The following is a 23,352-nucleotide window of genomic DNA, read 5'->3' on the forward strand; positions in this document are numbered from 1 at the left end:
TGGACATGCACTCAACAGGGTGGACATGCACGTAACAGGGTGGACATGCACTCAACAGGGTGGACATGCACGTAACAGGGTGGACATGCACGTAACAGGATGGACATGCACATAACAGGGTGGACATGCACGTAACGGGGTGGACATGCACTCAACAGGGTGGACATGCACTCAACAGGGTGGACATGCACTCAACAGGGTGGACATGCACGTAACAGGGTGGACATGCACTCAACAGGGTGGACAAATGGATATCTTGCAGTCATGTGTTTCAAAATATGTTTTTTTTTTCTCCATAAATTGTATAACATAATTACAGTATATATAAGCATGTATAGTATTTTGAGAATAAATCAATATCAACTGAATCAGGTCTTTCTGAATGAATGACACCTCCTCTTAGTGCAGCTGAAAGACGGCGGCAATACAGAGAACGATGTAATGCTGACCCAGAAAGAAGGAGAAAGTATCTAGAGAAAGGGAGGGAGAAATGGAGGAAAGATAAAGAGACAGGAAAGAAGACAATAGCTGAACTCGGTGACAGAGTGCAGCGTGCAGAAAGGAAGAGATGGAGAGATCCAACAAGGATACTCAGAGCCATGGGCGTTGCTGCAGTCCCAAACACCCCTCTCAACAAGGATACTCAGAGCCATGGGTGTTGCTGCAGTCCCAAACACCCCTCTCAACAAGGATACTCAGAGCCATGGGTGTTGCTGCAGTCCCAAACACCCCTCTCAACAAGGATACTCAGAGCCATGGGTGTTGCTGCAGTCCCAAACACCCCTCTCAACAAGGATACTCAGAGCCATGGGTGTTGCTGCAGTCCCAAACACCCCTCTCACTCAACAAGGATACTCAGAGCCATGGGTGTTGCTGCAGTCCCAAACACCCCTCTCAACAAGGATACTCAGAGCCATGGGCGTTGCTGCAGTCCCAAACACCCCTCTCAACAAGGATACTCAGAGCCATAGGTGTTGCTGCAGTCCCAAACACCCCTCTCAACAAGGATACTCAGAGCCGTGGGCGTTGCTGCAGTCCCAAACACCCCTCTCAACAAGGATACTCAGAGCCATGGGTGTTGCTGCAGTCCCAAACACCCCTCTCAACAAGGATACTCAGAGCCGTGGGTGTTGCTGCAGTCCCAAACACCCCTCTCAACTGCTGAAAATCAGCCTGGGCTGGAGGTAACCCTCCTTCCTCCCCGTACAAACATACATTTCTCTTGTACGGTAGCTGGTTGATTATTTAAATGTATATCTTATCATACGCTAGGTCTTCTCACCTCAGATGCCTGCCTTAGATGCCATTAAAGGAACGATGAAGAGTCATCAGGTTATCAGTTTCTCACCAGGCCAGATAAAATACAGGGATATTACCTGTATGTGCAAGAAGGATAGTGGCATGTTGGACTGTCCTTGTTTACAGCTCAAAGAGGCAACTCTGGGTGACCCTGCAGCATCGAACCAGCTCCCTGCATCTCATGACAAGGCTGACACCACATGGCGACCTGACACCATCGAACTTAATCACATAGGGGAGTGGTGTGTTATGACCATGAAGGATACCCTGGCATCATCATGGATGTAGAGGAACATCACATTAAGGTGAAGTGATTGTACCGGAATGGCATCAACAAATTCTTCTGGCCAAGTCCAAAGGAAGATATTTGTTGGTACTCTGATGGACAGATCATTTGTCTGATGCCAGAGCCACAGGCTATTAAACGCTCTGTGCAGATGGAAAAATCCACCTGGAAGTGTCACACCCTGATCTGTTTCACTTGTCCTTGAGATTGTCTGCCGCCCCTCCAGGCTGCACATTGGCTATATATAGTAGGTAGAAAATAACATGGCTATATGCAGTGGGCAAAAAAGTATTTAGTCGGCCACCAATTGTGCAAGTTCTCCCACTTAAAAAGATGAGAGAGGCCTGTAATTTTCATCATAGGTACACTTCAACTATGACAGACAAAATTAGAAGAAAAAAATCCAGAAAATCACATTGTAGGTTTTTTTATTAATTTATTTGCAAATTATGGTGGAAAATAAGTATTTGGTCACCTACAAACAAGCAAGATTTCTGGCTCTCACAGACCTGTAACTTTTTCTTTAAGAGGCTCCTCTGTCCTCCACTCGTTACCTGTATTAATGGCACCTGTTTGAACTTGTTATCAGTATAAAAAGACACCTGTCCACAACCTCAAACAGTCACACTCCAAACTCCACTATGGCCAAGACCAAAGAGCTATCAAAGGACACCAGAAACAAAATTGTAGACCTGCACCAGGCTGGGAAGACTGAATCTGCAATAGGTAAGCAGCTTGGTTTGAAGAAATCAACTGTGGGAGCAATTATTAGGAAATGGAAGACATACAAGACCACTGATAATCTCCCTCGATCTGGGGCTCCACGCAAGATCTCACCCCGTGGGGTCAAAATGATCACAAGAACGGTGAGCATAAATCCCAGAACCACACGGGGGACCTAGTGAATGACCTGCAGAGAGCTGGGACCAAAGTAACAAAGCCTACCATCAGTAACACACTACACCGCCAGGGACTCAAATCCTGCAGTGCCAGACGTGTCCCCATGCTTAAGCCAGTACTTGTCCAGGCCCGTCTGAAGTTTGCTAGAGAGCATTCGGATGATCCAGAAGAAGATTGGGAGAATGTCATATGGTCACATGAAACCAAAATATAACTTTTTGGTAAAAACTCAACTCGTCGTGTTTTGAGGACAGAGAATGCTGAGTTGCATCCAAAGAACACCATACCTACTGTGAAGCATGGGGGTGGAAACATCAGGCTTTGGGGCTGTTTTTCTGCAAAGGGACCAGGACGACTGATCCGTGTAAAGGAAAGAATGAATGGGGCCATGTATCGTGAGATTTTGAGTGAAAACCTCCTTCCATCAGCAAGGGCATTGAAGATGAAACGTGGCTGGGTCTTTCAGCATGACAATGATCCCAAACACACCGCCCGGGCAATGAAGGAGTGGCTTCGTAAGAAGCATTTCAAGGTCCTGTAGAGGCCTAGCCAGTCTCCAGATCTCAACCCCATAGAAAATATTTGAAGGGAGTTGAAAGTCTGTGTTGCCCAGCAACAGCCCCAAAACAACTTTTGTTATTGACCAAATACTTATTTTCCACCATAATTTTCAAATAAATTCATTAAAAATCCCTTAATGTGATTTTCTGGATTTTTTTTCTCAATTTGTCTGTCATAGGTGAAGTGTACATATGATAAAAATTACAGGCCTCTCATCTTTTTAAGTGGAAGAACTTGCACAATTGGTGGCTGACTAAGTACTTTTTTGCCCCACCGTATGAGTGTGTACCAACTCAGCTGTCACTTTCACAATTCTCAGCCCTGGCCATTGCTACACGTCGTTCTTCTGGGAACAACTTCTGTGTAACATCCTCACCCCGTAACATCCTACCAGAAAGCAGAAGTGACAGAGGAAGTGTGCAAAGCCACAGCCTCATACGATGATGAACCTTGCCTTTTGCCTCCACACCGGTTGGTATACTTTATCACACACATCTACATTATCATCATGATGGTTAACTGCCTGTGGTGATGATGATAGTGCTGATCTTTACAAATAGACTATGATAACTTGACTACAGAGCAGCCGTCTTGTTCTGGGGTCATTTCAAAGCGAGATAGAGGAGAGCACAGAGATGACTAAACCACCAGATCTGGGCACACGCTGCACATTCTCTACATGTTTTCCCAGTTGTGTTGGTCACCACATCCATTAAAGTACAGTTGTCCGTCCGTCCGTTCCTCTCTCTCTCTATCTGTCTCTCCCTGTCTCTCTCTCTCTCACAAACACACACACACTGCTCATATTTTCGGATAGGGACAAATACAAACACATTGACACATTGAACAAACAGTCGTCTGATGCATTGCACTATATTGTTTCTAGCTTGCACTAATTTTCAACAACCGTCCTAATAGGCTTTTATGGAAACAAAAGTAAACAAAGAAATACATAATCAATTGAAAGTCCCATAAAATCCCACATCAGTATTATATGCACAAATCCAATGTCATACATATTTACCCCTGAAATGTACAACATCAACTGCACCAATGGAGACATTCAGTTGGTAGTGCATTGTTATAGAACACTTATAAACACAAGCACGGAAATGTTTGTGTGAGTGTTTGCAAAAGGGATGGACAAATTCCATAAGGTTATAAGGTTATTTGTCCGGATTGGGTTGACTGACCACTTTTGGGGTTTCCATGGTGACAGTGACACACGTTTGAACTTCTGAACTATCTGTCATACTGTCTATATCTCGTGTGTCACTTTCAGATGTTGCCCCCATACATGCAACTGTTGTCATAGATGTACTTCAACATATTCTGTTTTAAAGGTCAACTGTCAGTTGTAAAATCCCAACTCTGGTGACCAACAGTCACAGCATAAAAAGCCTGATATAAATCATCCTGAACTCTTGACCTAGCACAGTGGGGTCAAAACAAAACTATTCTGACCTTTCAGATGGCAAGGTCTCTCTCTCTCCCTCCTCTCTCTATTCTCTCCTTCTCCTTCTCTCGCTCAACATGCGAATAAGGTCAGCAGCTCTACTGGACAGAGAAGAGGATGCGATTCAAAACAGAGGAGGGGAGAATAGTTGCCTGACGACTCAAACTCAACTATTCCCCTGCTTTATTGTTCGCTACATATCTCAGTCTGAGACTGCCATCAAAATGGTCAAAATGAGGTGTGTTGTACAAAACAAAGCATTAAAAGTACAAATCTCGGAGCATCATAGCACCATTAGCTGCAAAAACTCGACGTACCCAGTTGCGGCCTACTTTTTGGAAGCAAACCACTCGATTTCGTCCCTACGTTATACCGGCATGGAACACGTCACCCTCGCCTAAACAGGTGTTCTACTCCGCCGGCCAGCACCTCCCCTAAACAGGTGTTCTACTCCTCTAGCCAGCACCTCCCCTAAACAGGTGTTCTACTCTTCTAGCCAGCACCTCCCCTAAACAGGTGTTCTATTCCTCTAGCCAGCACCTCCCCTAAACAGGTGTTCTATTCCTCTAGCCAGCACCTCCCCTAAACAGGTGTTCTACTCCTCTAGCCAGCACCTCGCCTGAACAGGTGTTCTATTCCTCTAGCCAGCACCTCGCCTGAACAGGTGTTCTACTCCCCTAGCCAGCACCTCCCCTAAACAGGTGTTCTACTCCACTAGCCAGGACCTCTCCTAAACAGGTGTTCTACTCCGCCGGCCAGCACCTCCCCTAAACAGGTGTTCTACTCCTCTAGCCAGCACCTCGCCTAAACAGGTGTTCTATTCCTCTAGCCAGCACCTCGCCTAAACAGGTGTTCTACTCCACTAGCCAGCACCTCCCTAAACAGGTGTTCTATTCCTCTAGCCAGCACCTCGCCTGAACAGGTGTTCTATTCCTCTAGCCAGCACCTCCCCTAAACAGGTGTTCTACTCCTCTAGCCAGCACCTCCCCTAAACAGGTGTTCTACTCCTCTAGCCAGCACCTCGCCTAAACAGGTGTTCTACTCCACTAGCCAGCACCTCCCCTAAACAGGTGTTCTACTCCACTAGCCAGGACCTCTCCTAAACAGGTGTTCTACTCCTCTAGCCAGCACCTCCCCTAAACAGGTGTGTCCACTAGCCAGGACCTCTTAAACAGGTGTTCTACTCCCAGTACAAAACAAAGTCATCAGTCATTGGATCATCTTTAACCAATCAGAGGTGTTAAAGCCAATAGCCAGCACTTTTCAAACAGGTGTTCTACTTTACCACCTGTGAACATTCTGGCTCTGCCAGCACCTCCCCTAAACAGGTGTTCCTGGGACCATCAGTTTCTAGAACCAATCAGTTTTCTAGAACTCCTTGAGAAGGTACTCAGATCCAGACTCAATTAGGGGGTTATTTTACACTGTGGCCCGGGTTGAAAAGGCCCATCATGTCATAGGGCAAAAGTGATGGAGGAGCGCCCTTCTCAAATCAAACAGTTATTTGTGCCATTCTGTCAACAAGGCAGCATATTGCATTGTCCAGAAACATACATCTCTTTTCCACAAAATAAATGTTTGCGTTTTCTAACTAGTTTTCATTGAAAAGGCCCATCAGATAAAGTGATGGATAGCGCCCTTCTCAAATCAAACAGTTATTTGTGCCATTCTGTCAACAAGGCGGCATATTGCATTGTCCAGAAACATACATCTCTTTTCCACAAAATAAATGTTTGCGTTTTCTAACTAGTTTTTTGGGAAGGCAGATAAAGTGTATATATATATTATTTTTAAAGCACTACACAAGTAAATGTGTATTATTATTATACTGTATCTGTAATCTGCCTAGTAGGTTAGGTCTAATGTCTAGCCTAGCCCTACTATGTTATATTTGTAAAACATTTTCATCATATCTATCTATCTATCTATCTATCTATCTATCTATCTATCTATCTATCTATCTATCTATCTATCTATCTATCTATCTATCTATCTATCTATCTATCTATCTATCTATCTGCCTGCCTGACTTCGCAGGTTCGAAATGGAATGCAATCAACTTTCTGTCGTTGCAAAACACGCTTACACGGGCGCCCGGGCGAGATTAATCGAACCCCCTCAATGTGGAGAAAAAACTACGTCCATGGGCGTGGCGTGGCGTTCGGCCGGAGCAAGGAGTTTGGGCGGGTGGGCAGGCAAAGATAATATGAAAACTTTTAACCCAGAGCTCGAGCTTCATCGCTGGACGAATCGTCACCGGGGGGGAGGAGTTCATCCTGCAGCAGCCTTAAAAGCCGCCTTATCACGGAGAAATGAAAACACACCCAAAAGATAGAAACGCGCAACGACTCAAAGTGAAGGTCACACACGTGTTTTTTCCCCTGCGAGGGACAACTAGCGGACTGGGGCTTTTCTTCCGTTATTTGGTCTTGGTTAACGGTCATTGTAGCTGTTGACACATAGCCTACCCACATAGACACAGACCTACAGCCCACTCGACGAATTTCACTTTCTATACGGGCATTTCCCCCCCCCGCATTTCAAAGGACGGTAAACAAACGAGACACAGCTGGAGAAAATGCCGTTATCAATTAACGGTGTACTCTGCACTCTGACGGTGCTGATTCTGTGGCAGGCGGAGGAGCTCGTTGAAGCCTGCAGCTGTGCCCCCGTGCACCCACAACAGGCGTTCTGTAACGCGGACGTAGGTGAGTATAGACCGGCAACGGCTTCGCCCTCACGTGCACCTTGTTGTTTCTCCACTACAGCCTCTGGCAAGAGGTCTGGTCCTTCATGGCAGGTAGTAGTGTGCTTGACAGCTCTGTCGCGACACTGGTGGCAGCGGTGGGATAAGTCAGTTGGTCGCTTATGCATTCTCTCAGGCTTAGGCCTATACGTATGATGGACGTGTCAGTTTGTACGTTCACATTGTAGTTTGTTCGTTCATACTGCAATTTGTTCACGTAGGTGATATGGTGCCATTTGGGACGCAAACAAAGTGTTCTTTACTTATACATTTGCACACTGGCTGTTTCCTGTTGCACGATACAACAGGAAATGTGTAACTGAGGTGGTTGGTTCACATGATGAGTATTAACTTTGCCTGAGATCTGAAGGCTTGTCTCCACCTGACTATGCTGCAGCCATGTACAGTAAAATGGAGGACACACACACAGTCCCCTATGAGTTTCCAGTGCTTTGGGATCTGCTGTGGGGCCAGGAGTACAGTCTGGCTTGTGGACGTGGCACAGCAAATAGAACATGAAGGAGAGGAAGCCATAAAGAGGGGGAGAGAGCAGGGGAAACTAGGATGGAATAAGCAAGGTAGTATATCTGCTCGATTCCCTCTGTGAACAAGTCTGTCACACCAGTTTCTCTCTCCTCTTTCTCTCTCTTCCTCTGAGGGGTGTAGCTGTGAGGAATGACAGGAATGTTTCTGGGGTTTTCCTGCTCTGCACTGACCTAATGTTGCAGGATCGTAACACAGACACACACACATCACTTCAAAGAGACTCAGGTGCAACACACAAGACTGCACAGATGTACAGTTACGCACCACTGTGATGTATAGCCTTCTCTCAGTCACATACGAATGTGTCCATCTGGCAGCGTATGACATCTGGCTGTCAGTTCTGGGTACTCAAAAGGAAAAAGCTATGAAAGTTAAGGACCTCTCACAAATGTACACGGTATCCATGAGAATGGAGACACACAGAGTTGACTTACAGGGTGGGATCCTCTGACTTTGTCAACAGTATTCACTCCTCAGAAGTCATCTACTTCCTGGCCACTCTAACTAGTGACTATGCATACCTACAAGTACCTCTTGGTGTCGCAGTCCCACTAAGTTTAGGGCTCCCGAGTGGTGCAATGGTCTAAGGCACTACAGACCCTGGTTTGATTCCAGGCTGTATCACAACCGGCGGTGATTGGGAGTCCCATAGGGCGGTGCACAATTGGCCCAACGTTGTTAGGGTTTGGCCGGGGTAGGCCGTCATTGTAAATAAGAATTTGTTCTTAAATGACTTGCCTAGTTAAATAAAGGTTTAAATCAAATTAAAATGAGCTCCTCAACATCAGTTACTTTTCAGAGGCCAGGAATATGCTTAAGCTAAGCGCCCAGCTATACTCTGAGGAAATGAGATGACTGTCTACTAAGCCAATAGACAGAACAGTCTGTATCCTCTGTAGCCCACAGACTCTCACAGAGGAGTGACAATAACAGCTATACGATGAACATTTACCCTAGCGCGTCTACTCCAGGGGAGAACGACTGCCCCCCCCCCCCCCCCCCCCCATGGAAGTTAAAGGTCAAACGGTACTGTAGGCATTGTTTGCAGAAGACCGGATCGGATATAGTGAGGAGGGGGGGTGTTGGCCTGCCTTCCAATCTTCATGTAAATGCATATCTCGAAGATGGCGATATACCAATAATTGCTTCTATTACACTAGATGTATGTCCTTGATCCAATTATTTTAAAATACCACACCGGATCTAAGGATACTTTATAGTAGCTAATGGCAGCCTGCAGTACCCAGTCGGTCTTCAACTTGAGATGCTTAATGAGCAACACTGAGCTAAGCTGCAATGTCACTTCCTGGAGTAGTTCAAACTGCTCATGTTATGTCTACATAAATATCCCAAATGAGACATCTTAACTGACTTCCTGGGCTTCAAAGGCACTATTGAGTCTTCACATAGGAAGGAATGGAGTCACATGATCGCTGGCTTTGTCCATTCATTTAGTGTGGTGGATAAGGAAGTGGAGGGTTAGAAGGAACTCAGGATGTGGTATGTGTTCATATGGGGGTTTTCATGGAAAAATGTGTAGTTCTGGTGATATGCATGTATATGTTTTCTGCATAGCTATGGTTGGCTTGAGGTGTGAACCTCCCTGTCCCCCTAAGAGATTCTGCTCTCAATGTGGATGATCATGTGACCTAGTTAAGAAGTAGCAGGGGGGAATGGAGCCTATTTAGGAAAACATGATTCTGGAAAAGCCATTAAACAGGCAGCAGTCCCAAATCACTGTTTCCCTGAGCTGAGCGTGCTGTCTACCCTGTTCTATTCCCAGTGTTCTTAGTGCTCATTAGCTTCTGGGTCTGAATGAGGTCAGGAAGCAAGAGGGAAGAACCCTACAGAATGCAGGAGACGGGGCCAGCCAGGTTCTTATGCTGGTGCTCGGTGTGTTTGCATCACCCACCGTGAGCTCCCTCTATGAACTTGGGAAGTGGTTACATGTGCAGAAAAGCATGTGACCCGGACCAGGGGAGAGATGAGGGAGTCTGACGTTAACTCTGCAGTGAACCCCTCCCATGTCTGCTTCTGTTTCACGCCAGAAAGGGAACCCGAGGGAACAGGGCCCTGTGGAGTGTGTGTACATTGTATTTTTTTTCTTCTGTGATTTTTATGTTATTTTGTATTGCTCATATGTTCCCTTCCCTTCCCATGACTAAAGCATGATGTCGTTTGTGAGGCTTTTAAAACACAGGAACTACAGCTTATACTTTATCCTACTAGGTCTGTCCTCTATCCTTCAGTGTCACTACGTTTTGCCTGCCTGCCTTCCTTGTGGTCTCTCTGACTGAAACATCTCTCCCTATCAATATGTGCTAACAAATCGTGATGTGATCTGGGGCATGAACATCTGGAATGTTACTGGCAGCCTGTTCACATCCTGAAACGGTCAAAACAACAAAGGCTGTTTTGACTCCGTGTATTGTGGGTTGTTGGTTTATTACTGTGCTGTAGGAACGCCAGGCTGTTCAGGCTGACTGGGCACCATCTGCAGGTGGTTAACTAGATGTGGTGGGAGAAGGAATTCAAACAGAAGCTTTGTTTTTGAGACTTGTGTGTGTTATGTTCTCTGATCCTGTCTCCCTGCAGTGATCCGAGCGAAGGTGGTGGGGGAGAAGGAGATAGATACTGGGAATGATATCTATGGTAACCCCATCACCAGGATGCAGTATGACATCAAACAGATCAAGGTGAGACTACATCCACGACCTCTAACCCCCTCTGACCTCTAACACGTCACCTGTGGTTGTGTAAGATATGAGACCTGTGTTCATCTAACCCTGACCTGTTGTTGAGTTGTAGATGTATAAAGGGCCTGACCAAGACATTGAAGAGATCTTCACTGCTCCGGTCTCCGCTGTGTGTGGCGTTACCTTCGATACCAGTGGCAAGAAGGAGTACCTGATCTCAGGTGAGGATAGTCTGTTGGACCATACCACACACGGATGGCGTAGTTAATCTCCCTCCGCTCTGTGCTAAAAGTAGCCTGATCCCAGAGCTGTTTGTGCTGCCTTGCCAACTCCTTATAATACTATTAACTGTAAGAGTAGGCAAGACGGCACAAACTGATCTGGGATCAGGCTGTGTCAGAAGGTGCCGAGTGAGCACAACTGGAGCAGACATGGGCTAGATGTAAAGCGAGACACAGAGGGACATTAGATCATGTGTGCTCTGGTTTCCCTACTTGTTCTTTTACACACACAGCCTAATTACAGGGAACACCAGGCCAGGGACTGCTGAGGCTAGTGTTTCCTCCTTTAGAATTCCCAATGTACCTCGTCATGGTGATAACCATTTTCTGTAAGACTAGCCTTTCAATGACTCATTCTACTCCTCACCCTCACATCCTCTCCCTTTTCCAACTGCTGTCTGTCCCCATCTAAGGAAGGGGGAGGAAGAGAAAAGCATGTCTGGTTTTGTGTTTCAGAACCACATTTCTTTTGAGTTTTAAAAAAGAGGATCTCTTCCCTGCCTTATTTTCTTCTGCAGGCAAGGTGGAGGCAGGTGGGAAGATTCATGTGACCCTGTGTGACTACATCACTCCCTGGGAGTCTATGAGCCCCACTCAGAAGAAGAGTCTGACTCAGCGCTATCAGATGGGCTGTGACTGCAAGGTATGGCGGTGGTGGGGAGCAGGATGGGGATTTGGAGGAGGTAGAGATTTGTCTTAACCTGGTGTGTGTGTGTCTCTGTGTAGATTGTGCGCTGCCCCTCCCTGCCCTGTGCCATCTCTGCTCCAGAGGAGTGTCTGTGGACAGACCTGATGATGGAGAAGCAGGTGTACGGTCGCCAAGCCAACCACTATGCCTGCGTTAAGAGGACCGACGGCTCCTGTTCCTGGTACCGCGGTAATGCTCCACCCAAGAAGGAGTTCCTGGACATCGAGGACCCCTAGTCACTTCCTTCCAGCTGCCCACTGCAAAGCCTGATTTTGTTTTTAATTTTTTTTAAAGATAAATACATCTAAACAATTTGGTGAAATATTAGGAGAAAATAAGTTTTGTGTGAAAGGGCAAGATTAATATGATACACATAAAATATAACGAGGCAAAGCTGATTGATTTGAGTGAGATCAGTGAAATTGTTTACTGGTTCAAAAACAACTCCTAGCTACTATCCCCTTCTGTCTGCAGATCTAAAGGGACCTGATGTATTCATAATATGGTGATGGCTTTCACAGGAGGTTGGTGACACCATAATTGGGGAGGACTGGCTCGTTGTAATGGCTGGAATGGAATAAATGATACCATTCCATTGACTCCATTCCAGACATGAGCTGACCTCCCCTCTGCATCCTCCTGGGTAATCGATCCACATAGCTCTCTGAATGTTAATTTTGTCAAATTGCTTACACATACTTGGTTCCTTCAGGTCATCAAACAGAAGGTTTAGAGGCTAGGGGAAGGATCCAGACTGGCTCAGGGTGTTTGTAGCGATTTAGGGTCATGAGACTGACTTGTCGAGTGATTTTCACATCCCCCTGAGGCTGGCGTCAGGAGGACTGATTCTTTAAACTATGGGTGTCTCAAATGGCACCCTATTCCCTATAGAGTGCACTACTATTTTGTTTTTGACCAGCGCCCAGGTAGCGCACTCTCTAGGGAATAGGGTGCCATTTTGGACAGAGCCCTGAAAGAGAGGTGCACTTGATTTAATTCCTTTTGTGCACCTTCTGGGCAGAGAACTTACCTCTTGACCTACTGTATGGAATGGCTGCCCCCACCTGTTGGGTTGGTGTCTAAATCAAGTGTAACTCTTTGCCCCTAAACTCCTACCTCTCAAACCACCCAGGTATGAACAACCCCATATCTATTCAATGATGGCTAGACGATGTTTCATTTGGTTTGATTCAAGTCCTATTCCAAGTCGCCTTTTTGTTTTTTGTTTTCTCTCTCTAGTTAAATGCTATTTGATGTTGCTACTCATGCCCATGTTATCACCAATCAGATTGATGGTGAGGCGGGACTACCCAGATTATTGTAATTGACATTTGGAAAGAAAATAGTTTAGTTTTTATAAGTTGCGTTCATCAACTCTTAAGCATCCCAGTCAGAGACAGATCTGTGAATAACATTTTAAAACCTAGAATGCGTGTCTCACCAGCCCAGTCTATGGTGTATGTGAGATGATGGTATCACATTTTACCCCTGCCATTCCCCACTCTCCATAACCCTCACCCCTATGCCCCCCTCCCCTCGACAGTCCTAGACTCAACACCCACATCTGTCTCCACCCACTACCCCTTCTCTCCCTTGATGGCTGTACAGCAGTGGAGGCTGGTGGTAGGCGCTATAGGCTCATTGTAATGGCTGGACTGGAATTAATGGAACGGAGTTAAATGTGGCTTCCACGTGTTTGACTCCATTCCAGTCGTTACAATAAGCCTTTTCTCCTACAGCTGCTCCCACCAGCCTCCACTGCTGTATGGTACCTATGCCTCATTGGAGGCTGTGGGAGGAGTTACGCATATACTTTGTTTTTATAATTATTTCTGTCATTAGAACTCAATTTTATACTTTTTTTGAAGAGGAATTCCAGTAGAGGTAGAACAGTGTGATTCTCTGTAGTGTTTGTCATATAGTACCCCAGACTGGAAGATGTGTATCCCAAATGGCACCCTATTCCATTATAGTGCACTATATGGGTCTTGGTCAAAAGTAGCACACTGCATAGGAAATAGGGTAACTTACAGGACACAACCAGACAGCCGCGTTCCAGGCAGTCTTAACTGCAGTCCGTTGCGGTGTAGAAATGTTCAGATCTTACAGGTAGCCGAGTGGTTAGAGCGTTGGACTAGTAACCGAAGGGTTGCAAGATCAAGTCCCCAATGCCTGGTGAAGTGTTTAACTTCTCAGGAAACCACGTCCAATAGGATATAGTGTCTTAGATGGACACAGACTCCTAACATCTCAAAATAATGCTATATATTCATTTGGATTTAAAGTATCAGAAGCATAATTGTAAGAGTGGGCTGTTCTCCATTTTGTTTACATATCGATTGTTTCTCCCTATCGAGTCTCTTTAAAAAATAATAATGAAGTGGTGAATGTCTTTCGCTGGGAGCACGTGATAGAATTTCACTCCTAGCCACCTACTTGCATAGATCTAAAGAAGCTTGGCTTGATATAAACAGACTTGTCTTTCAGACTTTTCAATGCCTTGGTAATGCCATATTTCTTCTACCTTATCCAATGCTATCTGATGTACACATCATATGGGGGGGGGTTGTGTGAGAGATAAAGGGTTTGAGTACATCCAGACTATGCATGTTTAATCCTTTGTGGACGTTCAGTTGCTGGACAAAAATATACGACAGTATTATCAAATAAAACAAAACCTTTTGAAATAACTTTCTCTGTGTGTCTGTGCTGCTGGTAGTATCAATCCTTGATTTAAAAGTGTTGCACCAGTGGAGGCTGCTGAAGGGAGGATGGCTCATAATGTCTGGAAAGGAGTGAATGGCATCTGATGCCATTACCACAAGCCTGTCCTCCCTAATTAAGTTGCCACCAACCTCCTGTGGTTAAGGGTGAAGGGTGCTGACTAAATAGAGAACAGCCTGCTTCACAAATTGCACAGTGTACTTGGAAGTACTTTGCCTGTTGAATGAACTTTCAAGTACAGGGAGTGAAATTTGGACTGGAGTATGCTTGATGTTGAGCATAAAGGATACCACATTTTAGATCTTAACATTGTTTTTGGGCTGACTATCCCTGCTGTGGTCAACAATGTGGCGTTCTGAAGATTACTGCTTATTGGCAATGCATCACAATGAAAATGCTAACATCGATTACAACCTATTAAAGACCTTTCCTGCGCAGGAAATTGACTGACTCAATAGCTACAGTCTGGAAATGTTGAAAGTGATCAGTGTTTTATCTGACAAAATATGGAAATGTTAGCCAATGCATGGAAAGGCTAGCGCTGCTCATTGGTCTCACTGGCCCAGAGGGGTATACTACAAAGAAGATTCAAAGATTTAACCTGCTAACATGCATAAATATTCTGAAATACACAGGTTGGTGGCACCTTAATTGGGGAGGATGGGCTCATGGTAATGTGGAATAAGGTTTCCATGTGGTTGATGCCCTTCCATTTACTCCTTTTCAGACATTAAGAGGAGTTTGAGACATGGGGTGGCATTGGGCCAGTAACCGACAGGTTGCTAGATCGAATCCCTGGGCTGACAAGATACACATCTGTTCTGCCTCTTAACAAGGGCGTTTAACTCACTGTTCTTAGGCTGTCATTGTACATTTGTTCATCACTTACTTGCCTGGTTAATGTGAGGCAGCCTCCACTGCTGAAATAACTTGGTTTATTTGAAAGATAAGGCAGACCATGCCCATTTAAAGTTTAACTCTACCATAAACACCTACATTTAGCTTTGTTTATGAACCAGAAAATACATTTATTTCCGCTTGTTTAACAAAGTTATCTGGCTAAGTCATTGAACCTACCTTGTAGTATCCCCTCAGGTCCTAGCCTGGTTCAAATACTACCTCAAAGTTATTTTTGTTCAGAACACCTTTATTACAACCACCAAATGCATATACTTCAGTTCTACAACTTGAGCAGGCTATATAGGGCTCTGGTGTCCCAGGTCTAAATCAAAACCTAATTAGAGGGAAACAATTTTTAAAAAGAAGGGTCACAGGGTTCAAGGTCCAGAGTTGAGTTGGGCATTACTACACTCCCTGGTTTGAATCCAGGCTGTGTCACATCTGGCTGTGATTGGGTGTCCAATAGGGCGGTGCACATTAGGCCCGGGGAAGGCTGTCATTGTAAATAAGAATGTGTTAACTGACTTGCCTAGTTAAATTCCTTTTTAATATAGGGAATAGGGCTGCATCTGGGAAGCGGGCGTTTCAGTTTCTGTTGCTCTCTGTCAAGAAGACATTGTCCCCTGGTGGTACGTTTGTATTACCACAACTTCTACATCAGTAAGGATGTAACCTAACATCGCAGGCGTAAAAGAAACGCCTTAAACAAGGGCTGCGTCCAAAAATCACCTGGGAATTAGGACTTCTGAAAATGAGCTCCAACTGTCATCCAACTCGCAATTCAAGATCGTAAACTCCGGCATCTTTCTACAGCTTCGACTTCCCGACCTGAAGATCACTGAAATGATTTGACCAGGTTTCCCCCCCAGTTCCCAGTTGTCTCGAAAGCGCCAGTGATCCCTGACTTGTGGTGCTTTAGAGACAACTGGGAACTCGGAAATAACCGTGGTCAAATCATGACGTCGGTGATCTTCGGCTCGGAGCTGTGGAAAGATGCAAGAGTTTCCAACTTGGAACTCCGAGCAGGACGGACGTTCAAATCATTTTTTCCCAGTCGGAGCTCGTTTGTCTCCGAGTTCCCAGTTGTCTTGAACAAGACAATACTGATCTTGATGAGAGAAGAAAAATGACGGGAGAGGTTCTCTTCTCCACTGCAACCAATACAGTAAATGTTACGGAGTTAAGTTGAGTGTCGGCTTGTTAACATCCAAAAACAGAAGTCGCGTCACAAGCTCTTTCCATTTCCCCTGAAAACTGGAACATCCAGTTGTTGAGGACTTGGCAGGGGCTAATTCCATTAGAGAAGAATCACAGTGTATAATACCCATGTATATCCCAGTCTTTCAGTTCTTGACTGACTGCAGTACAGAGAGGGTGGAACTAGAATCCTGAAACAAAATGCACCAAGACAGTTTAGTCAATGAGAATTATACTTGTCAATAGAAATCTGGTGGAATCAATGACTTCTTCACCACTCAGCCAAACGTACATTGGCTAGGCTCGCTTCACTTCAGTATGTGAACACAAGCATTCTAGAACACTAAACTGTGGAACCATAGACTCAGAACACTGATGCATAGATCTTAGGGCAAAACCACAGAACCATCTATAATTCTATTATAAAACACCTGCATGATGGCTTTAGTAAACATCTATTCCTGATATGCCATCACATTGTTTGGGCAATACACTACACTTCATTTGCACTGAGACATGTACACACACACAGTTGGTTATAGTGACTCTTGACCTCAGATTAAACTAACACAGGCTGCTTCTGAATGGGACCCAAAGGGCTCTGGTCAAAAGAAGTGTACTATGTAGGAAATAGAGTGGCATTTGAGACGCAAATTATATTTGGGACACACACACACACACACACAATGTCCAAAGGGTCATTGTCCTTCCAGACAGTTTTCTAAAGGAGGTTGAAAAGTGTGATTGAAGATTCAGACAGCACAAACTGTACATGGTTAGTAGCGTCACTTCTGTCCACATTATGGACAGAAGCATAAAAAGAGAATATATATATATATATATATACACATTTATTACACACACACACACACCCACCCAATTGCCAGAAGAGACTGACCCTAGCGTTACACTTATTTAAACCGAGCTGCTCTGGTGTCAGAATGGAGTCATGGTTACATTAAGACACGTGGAGCCGTCATGAGATATGGGTCAAAAACGCACCTCAATGCAGGGATGGGATGTGCCACTGTACTCCAGTGTGGATAAAGGCACAGTTTGGAGTACAGTGGCACATCTCTGTCTTCTGGAGAACATCTCCACTTCAATCACAAAGATTTGTTGAAAATAAACAAAGACAAACCAGGAGAAAGCTATTTCTCCTACAAGCGTTCCTATTGGACATCGCTGAGGATGCTGATTGGCTCATTTTTTTCTACAGATGCTCTCCCTGTTTGGCTGATGATTAAGAAGGCAGGTGTGTGTGTGTTCAGAGGCCCTTGTTGAAGTAGACATTTTGTACACTGCCCATGGAGCTGAAAGAAAGTGAGAGGAAGACAGAGTGAGATCCACACCACGTCTAATATGTTACTGTAGGTGTGATCTTGAGCACTATCCTATGTGATGGAAATGTTATACTTGTGCTTTTCTAATAACTCATTTCTGTGTTCACGCAAGTGACTTATTGAACAAATCCTCACTTATCAATATCTGCAATTTGGCAGTACGCCCAGATCTTGTTTTGAGAACGAAAGATATTTCAGTTTCAAGGTCTCACCTTAGAGAGAAGAAGCCTCGTGAGGTATTGGTCAGTCAATGAAGCAAACGTTAATGATTAATTCATGTTGAATAAGCTAAATCGTGTAAATATGACTTGCCCTGCAGTATGTAAGAGAACTAAGAGGACTGCCCCGTTAGAGCTTCTGCCAGACGTTCATTATGGTTCATCAGGTTTGTTGGAACCCCTTCAGCGCGCTGTCAATAAACAATGATTAATTTAAGATCGACTTTGAGTGTCCCTGTGTAAGAATTTCCACAACACCTACAACATGCCGTAGCTGATCGTGAAGATGAGATGCTAAAACAGCTACTACATCGTGGAGGGGCCCTACTGAACACTGCCCAGTCGACAAGCTACTTACCATTGCTGAGAGAACAGGGACCAGGCTACCGGCACCATGAAGACCAGGCTGCAAAACAGACATGCAGTGTTAGGTGACTGTGCCCAGTAAGACAGAGACAAGTACGTTTGCGTCCCAAATGGTAACCTATTCCCTACTACATGGCACACTACTTTTGGCTAGGGCCCCATAGGGCTCTAGTTAAAAGTAGTGCACTATATATGGGATAGGGTGCCATTTGGCAAACCCTGAGAAATGTAGTACCAAACAACAATCTTCATGGTGAAAGCTCCTAAACAGTCCTACTTACAACGCTCCCACCATTATCACTTGTTAAGGTCCGTGGACAAAGGTGATCCTCTGTTAACAGAAAGACAGGGCTGGTTAGCTCACCAAACAGCACCTCAATCTGCACTCTAAGCACACTTAGTCAAGAACAACGTAACTGGATATTTAGTCAACAGAACTGTAACTCTGGATGTTTATTCGATAACATTGTAGCTAGTTAGCCTATGCATGTCTAGTAGCAGAATTTAGTGTTTTGATTAAAGGCCCACCTGCATAAACTTGTTATCATCCAGTCTCTGCATGATGGGGAGAATGACTGGGAGAAGAGAGGGGGAAAGAAGAGAGGGAGCACAGGAGGAGAGAAAGTAGATAAAGGAGTGGCAAGTGGAAAAAGAAGGAGAGGAATGAGTCATTGTAGGGAGTAACAGGATCACGCTCCACTTTCCATTGTCTATGGAGTGAGGACTGATCTCAAATTCTACAGCCCTCCCTCTTCGACCTCTGACACTACTCATGCCCGGTGCTGCCATGGTAACCTGGGAAATGACCACCTTCACAGCTGCTTTCTGTCGCGAGGAAGAGGAAAATGTTAATTTTTCTGCTCTTGTATAACAGTCAGAAATACGATATTTAGTAGAATATTTAATTATTCAGACATTACCTTGGAATGACCCAGTTTGTTTCCATTCTCATCTGTTAGAGCGATGCCATTCAGGAGCTCTCTGAGAGGAGAGAAGGAGATGGTTAACAACTCACTGTTGTCTTCATGGGGATGCTAATACACTAGGAGCACAGATGAACTCACTGTTGCCTCATCATTGGGATATTGACACAGTTAGCTGACGCCACCGCCGCAAATGGTGTGTGTGTCTTTGCATCAAACTGTACCTTTGTGTAGAGGTTGAGTCCCACAGCAATAGCTAGTGCAGTTCTAGTTGCAGTTAAATAGGCCACTCCTATCTGACTGAAGAGGGAGAGCAGAGATAGCTCTTGATATTCTCCTTGTGCATTACATTACATTCAGCGTAGATGTGTGTGTGTGTGTGTGGTCTGCATGGTCTTACTTGGAGGTGATGGGGGAAGCAGTGTTTCTGTTGGTGTAGTTGACTAGAACGTTAAACGAGAGCAGGGACTGTCCGAGAGAGAGAGAAAGAGAGAGACAGAGACAGAGAGACAGAGAGGTTTGAAATACATGACTGGAAGTCATTGCACCAAACACACCTATCTTTGGTTCATCTATCGATCGATAATATTGTCAGAAATATGTGTGTGTGTGTGTGTGTGTGTGTGTGTGTGTGTGTGTGTGTGTGTGTGTGTGTGTGTGTGTGTGTGTGTGTGTGTGTGTGTGTGTGTACCTGTAGAACTGTAGCATACCGCCTGTTCTGGCCATCCCTCCGGGCACTTGGAAGGACATTCGACCAATCAGGTTCATGCAATCGCCGGTGTCTGGGTGAAAGGCGGAGTCATAGAGCTTCTTGGCGTAATGCAGCTGTTCCTCTGTGGGGGAAGGGAAGCTGCTCTAGAACAGGAGAACCACACATAACCCAGGTTCTCATCATAAGGAACAACAACTGTAGATATAACACTGCAGAGAAATTACTACTTCACAGTGGTATAATTAAACAATAAGGCACCTCGGGGGTTTGTGATATATGGCCAATATACCACGGCTAAGTGCTGTTCTTAAGCACGACGCAATGCGGAGTATATGGCCATATACCACAAACCCCCGAGGTGCCTTATTGCTATTATAAACTGGTTACCAACGTGATTAGAGCAGTAAAAATACATGTTTTGTCATACCCGTGGTATACGGTCTGATATTTAGTGCGCGAACCACCCAGTTTATAATAATAATTATATAATTTGGTGGATGCTTAATTATATTTTCCTATAACACACTTGTACAAGTGTGTATTTGAAATGTGTTTTTAGCATATCACAACTCCGAGACACATGCAGAGAGTTGGGGTCAGAGCCAGGGTCCACTATTTAACCAGCGTCCCTGGAGCAAATAGGGCCTTGCTCGAGGAATTTGAACCAGCGACCTTACGGTTATTGGCCCACCACTCTAACCTCGAGGTATCTGTGTGTGTACTTCAGTGGTGTGTGTGTGTGTGTGCATTACCTGCAGCTCTCCACCAGTGCTTTAGACTCGTCCAGTCGTGGCAGTAGTACTGTCCTCCAGTCTGTGATGTTGACAAAGTGCTTCAGTCTGCCAATAAACTTGGACTGATCCCACCGCGGCGCATCTATGTCAAACCTGCTAACAGCCATCGTAACCCTCCGTCTCAACACCTAGGTCTAAAGTCAGAAACAAGGTCTCCAAACCACCTCGGCTGTCCCAAACTGAGTTGAGTCTGCAGTCCCCGTTTAGCTCTCTGGTCCTGTACCAACATCAACGTGGTCCAATCAGGCCCTCCGCTTTTCCTTGGCAGAACAAAAAGACATGTTGATTCTTTTTCTTGTTTTCAGTTGTTAGAATATCCCCCTTTAGTATAGACTTAATTTAAAATAAAAATATATTTCACCTTTATTTAACCAGGTAAACTAGTTGAGAACAAGTTCTCATTTACAACAGCGACCTGGCCAAGATAAAGCAAAGCAGTGCGACTCAAACAACAACAGAGTTACACATGGAGTAAACAAACATACAGTCAATAACACAATAGAAAAAAAAGAAAGTCTATATACAGTGTGTGCAAAAGGCATGAGGAGGTAGGCAATAAATAGGCCATAGGAGCAAGGTAATTACAATTTAGGAGATTAACACTGGAGTGATAAATGAGCAGATGATGGTGTGTAAGTAGTGATACTGGTGTGCAAAAGAGCAGCAAAGTAAATAAAAACAATATGGTGATGAGGGAGGTAGATTGGGTGCGCTATTTACAGATGGACTATGTACAGCTGCAGAGATCGGTTAGCTGCTCAGATAGCTGATGTTTAAAGTTAGTGAGGGAAATGTAAGTCTCCCGCTTCAGCAATTTTTGCAATTCGTTCCAGTCATTAACAGCAGAGAACTGGAAGGAAAGGCAGCCAAAGTAGGTGTTGGCTTTGGAGATGACCAGTGAGATATACCTGCTGGAGCGCATGCTACGTGAGGGTGTTGTTATCGTGACCAGTGAGCTGAGATAAGGCGGAGCTTTACCTAGCATAGACTTATAGATGACCTGGAGCCAGTGGGTCTGGCGACGAATATGTAGCGAGGGCCAGCTGACTAAAGCGTAGGTCTAATCTTGAGACAACTTGTGTTATTACAGCATCATATCATTCCCATTTTCCTTTGTAAAAACAATCTCCCATCCCAGAGTTCAGTGGGTAACCTACTTTCCAACCAATCAAACCTGCTCTGACCAGTTAGCCATAACCTTTGAACCCAACCCTGGGGCAGACCTCCCTGTGGTACCTGCAGTGTGTTTCTATCGCTCACGCAACAAAGTTAACTGACCAATGATTTAATTTATAATCAATTAATTAATCATCCACCCTTCCAAAGTTATTCAAAGGAGCATTTCCTGCATATTTCAAACAGCCAGAGATAGGATATCAGGCGGGGAGGAGGAGAGGAGGCCAGTCAAGACTTTTGAGATGCACACAGGCCCAGGGAAAGCTAGAAGCAGGCTGGAACCAGAGCTGTTTGTTTGAACAGCAGGATCATGGTATGTACTCTCTCTGCTGCAGCTTCACACTGACTGAGCAGAATAGCATCTAGCATCTGGTACATCAACATATGAAAAAACATATAAATATATAAACAAATTAATTAATTAGTAAACGTTTGGTATTGTGTGAAGAGAATTAGAGAGTAAGGGCAGAGGGGGAGAAAGGTGCAGGGAGGAAGATCCGAATGAATAAGAGGGGGTGAGAGAGTTGAAGAGAAGCCTTAAAGCATGTGATGTGATGAGGTTGAGACTTGTCTGAGGGAAGGCTATGATCAACCACAGATATTGATTTTCCACAGGACAGTCTAGTTAGACTGGATGTCAATCATCTACCTCTGCATCTCAAAAACCCTTCTCCTTGTCTCTTCCTTCATCTGCACTGATCTAAAAACACAGGGTGTGAAACCTGTTCTGCAGAACTGTAGCACATGAGGGGAAGCAGACTAGGAAATTAAGGTACTGATTACTAATGGATCCTAACAGTTCAACCATGAGAGGTAGAGAAACTACCATAAAAAAGCAATTAACTTAAAATGCAGCAGGAAACAAGTACCTATCTAATTTACATGCGATGCAATCTTACAAGACCGTAGAGAATAATTGTTGACATCGATCCTTTGCCAAGTGCATCTGCGATTTCATGTCTAGAACAGATGCACTCACATATGAATTGGACCATCACATATTGTGGGGACATTCTTGGAATCACCGTAAAACTGTCATTCAACAGCCCGATACAATTTGCCTGTCAAGTTAGCCGCATTTTGCGAAGCATGGACAATAGCAGCTGTGTCCAACAAGCACGCCCAGAAATATGAAACGGTGCAAAACATAGAGCGAAACAATCGTACTGTATCAATAAATGCAAACAAACCAACTGAACACATACGTTACCTTTCAGAGCTGAACTGCAAAAATGTTACAACCTGCTATTGCTAAATGTTTCAACTAGGGATTGTTGTTGTTTGCGTAGTCGGGACGGGGGGGGGGGCACTGGCACCGCCTCCTCCGCAGACCGGGGCAGTTCACTCTCTCTAGAGAAATAATGTAAGGAATAAATCAATTATTATATGAACTTTATGTCATCTCATCCTTTAAAATATGCACGCAGCAGATCTTGAATTTTCTCTTTCTAAATCAAACACAAAATATATTGCAAATAAGGACCCATTATCATACATGTGCGGTGTTGTTATTTATGCCTCCGTTAGTACACAATGTATT

The 23,352-nt window shown here is 44.7% G+C and overlaps 1 protein-coding gene and 1 long non-coding RNA gene across 9 annotated transcripts; one reads left to right on the plus strand and one right to left on the minus strand.

Annotated features, from left to right (window-relative positions):
- The first annotated feature begins 6,717 nt into the window (after nucleotides 1–6,717).
- Nucleotides 6,718–14,149, plus strand: LOC124040389 (metalloproteinase inhibitor 2-like). Of its 2 annotated transcripts, none has more exons than XM_046357541.1 (5): nucleotides 6,718–7,210; nucleotides 10,390–10,490; nucleotides 10,603–10,711; nucleotides 11,290–11,414; nucleotides 11,498–14,149. In XM_046357541.1, exons 1-5 carry the CDS (start codon nucleotides 7,081–7,083, stop codon nucleotides 11,693–11,695), a joined length of 663 nt encoding a protein of 220 aa, XP_046213497.1. In that variant the 5' UTR covers nucleotides 6,718–7,080; the 3' UTR covers nucleotides 11,696–14,149. The 2 variants fall into 2 exon arrangements, with proteins under 2 accessions (XP_046213497.1, XP_046213496.1); XM_046357540.1 differs by lacking the exon at nucleotides 6,718–7,210 and adding an exon at nucleotides 7,339–7,826.
- A 1,163-nt stretch (nucleotides 14,150–15,312) lies between these two features.
- LOC124040391 lies at nucleotides 15,313–23,140 on the minus strand. 7 transcript variants are annotated; one of them, XR_006839710.1, is made up of 9 exons: nucleotides 23,023–23,140; nucleotides 20,595–20,896; nucleotides 19,822–19,985; nucleotides 19,531–19,598; nucleotides 19,355–19,430; nucleotides 19,128–19,188; nucleotides 18,736–19,032; nucleotides 18,489–18,538; nucleotides 15,313–18,247 (listed from the first exon to the last, which is right to left on the minus strand). It is a non-coding gene; the product is annotated as an uncharacterized LOC124040391 (long non-coding RNA). The 7 variants fall into 7 exon arrangements; XR_006839713.1 differs by having other exon boundaries at nucleotides 15,313–17,593; nucleotides 18,200–18,247; nucleotides 18,736–19,188; XR_006839711.1 differs by having other exon boundaries at nucleotides 15,313–18,032; nucleotides 18,200–18,247; nucleotides 18,736–19,188.
- Nucleotides 23,141–23,352: the final 212 nt, after the last annotated feature.

The sequence above is a fragment of the Oncorhynchus gorbuscha genome, linkage group LG07, assembly GCF_021184085.1.
Source record: "Oncorhynchus gorbuscha isolate QuinsamMale2020 ecotype Even-year linkage group LG07, OgorEven_v1.0, whole genome shotgun sequence".
Taxonomy (NCBI): domain Eukaryota; kingdom Metazoa; phylum Chordata; class Actinopteri; order Salmoniformes; family Salmonidae; genus Oncorhynchus; species Oncorhynchus gorbuscha.

What these genes read in the sequence shown, in the direction of transcription:
- LOC124040389 (XM_046357540.1), top strand. Translation starts at nt 7,637, where the DNA reads ATGCTGCAGCCATGTACAGTAAAATGGAGGACACACACACAGTCCCCT. An exon ending in ATGACATCAAACAGATCAAG is followed by an intron (nt 10,491 to 10,602) that starts GTGAGACTACAT and finishes GTTGAGTTGTAG; the next exon opens with ATGTATAAAGGGCCTGACCA. An exon ending in AGATGGGCTGTGACTGCAAG is followed by an intron (nt 11,415 to 11,497) that starts GTATGGCGGTGG and finishes GTCTCTGTGTAG; the next exon opens with ATTGTGCGCTGCCCCTCCCT.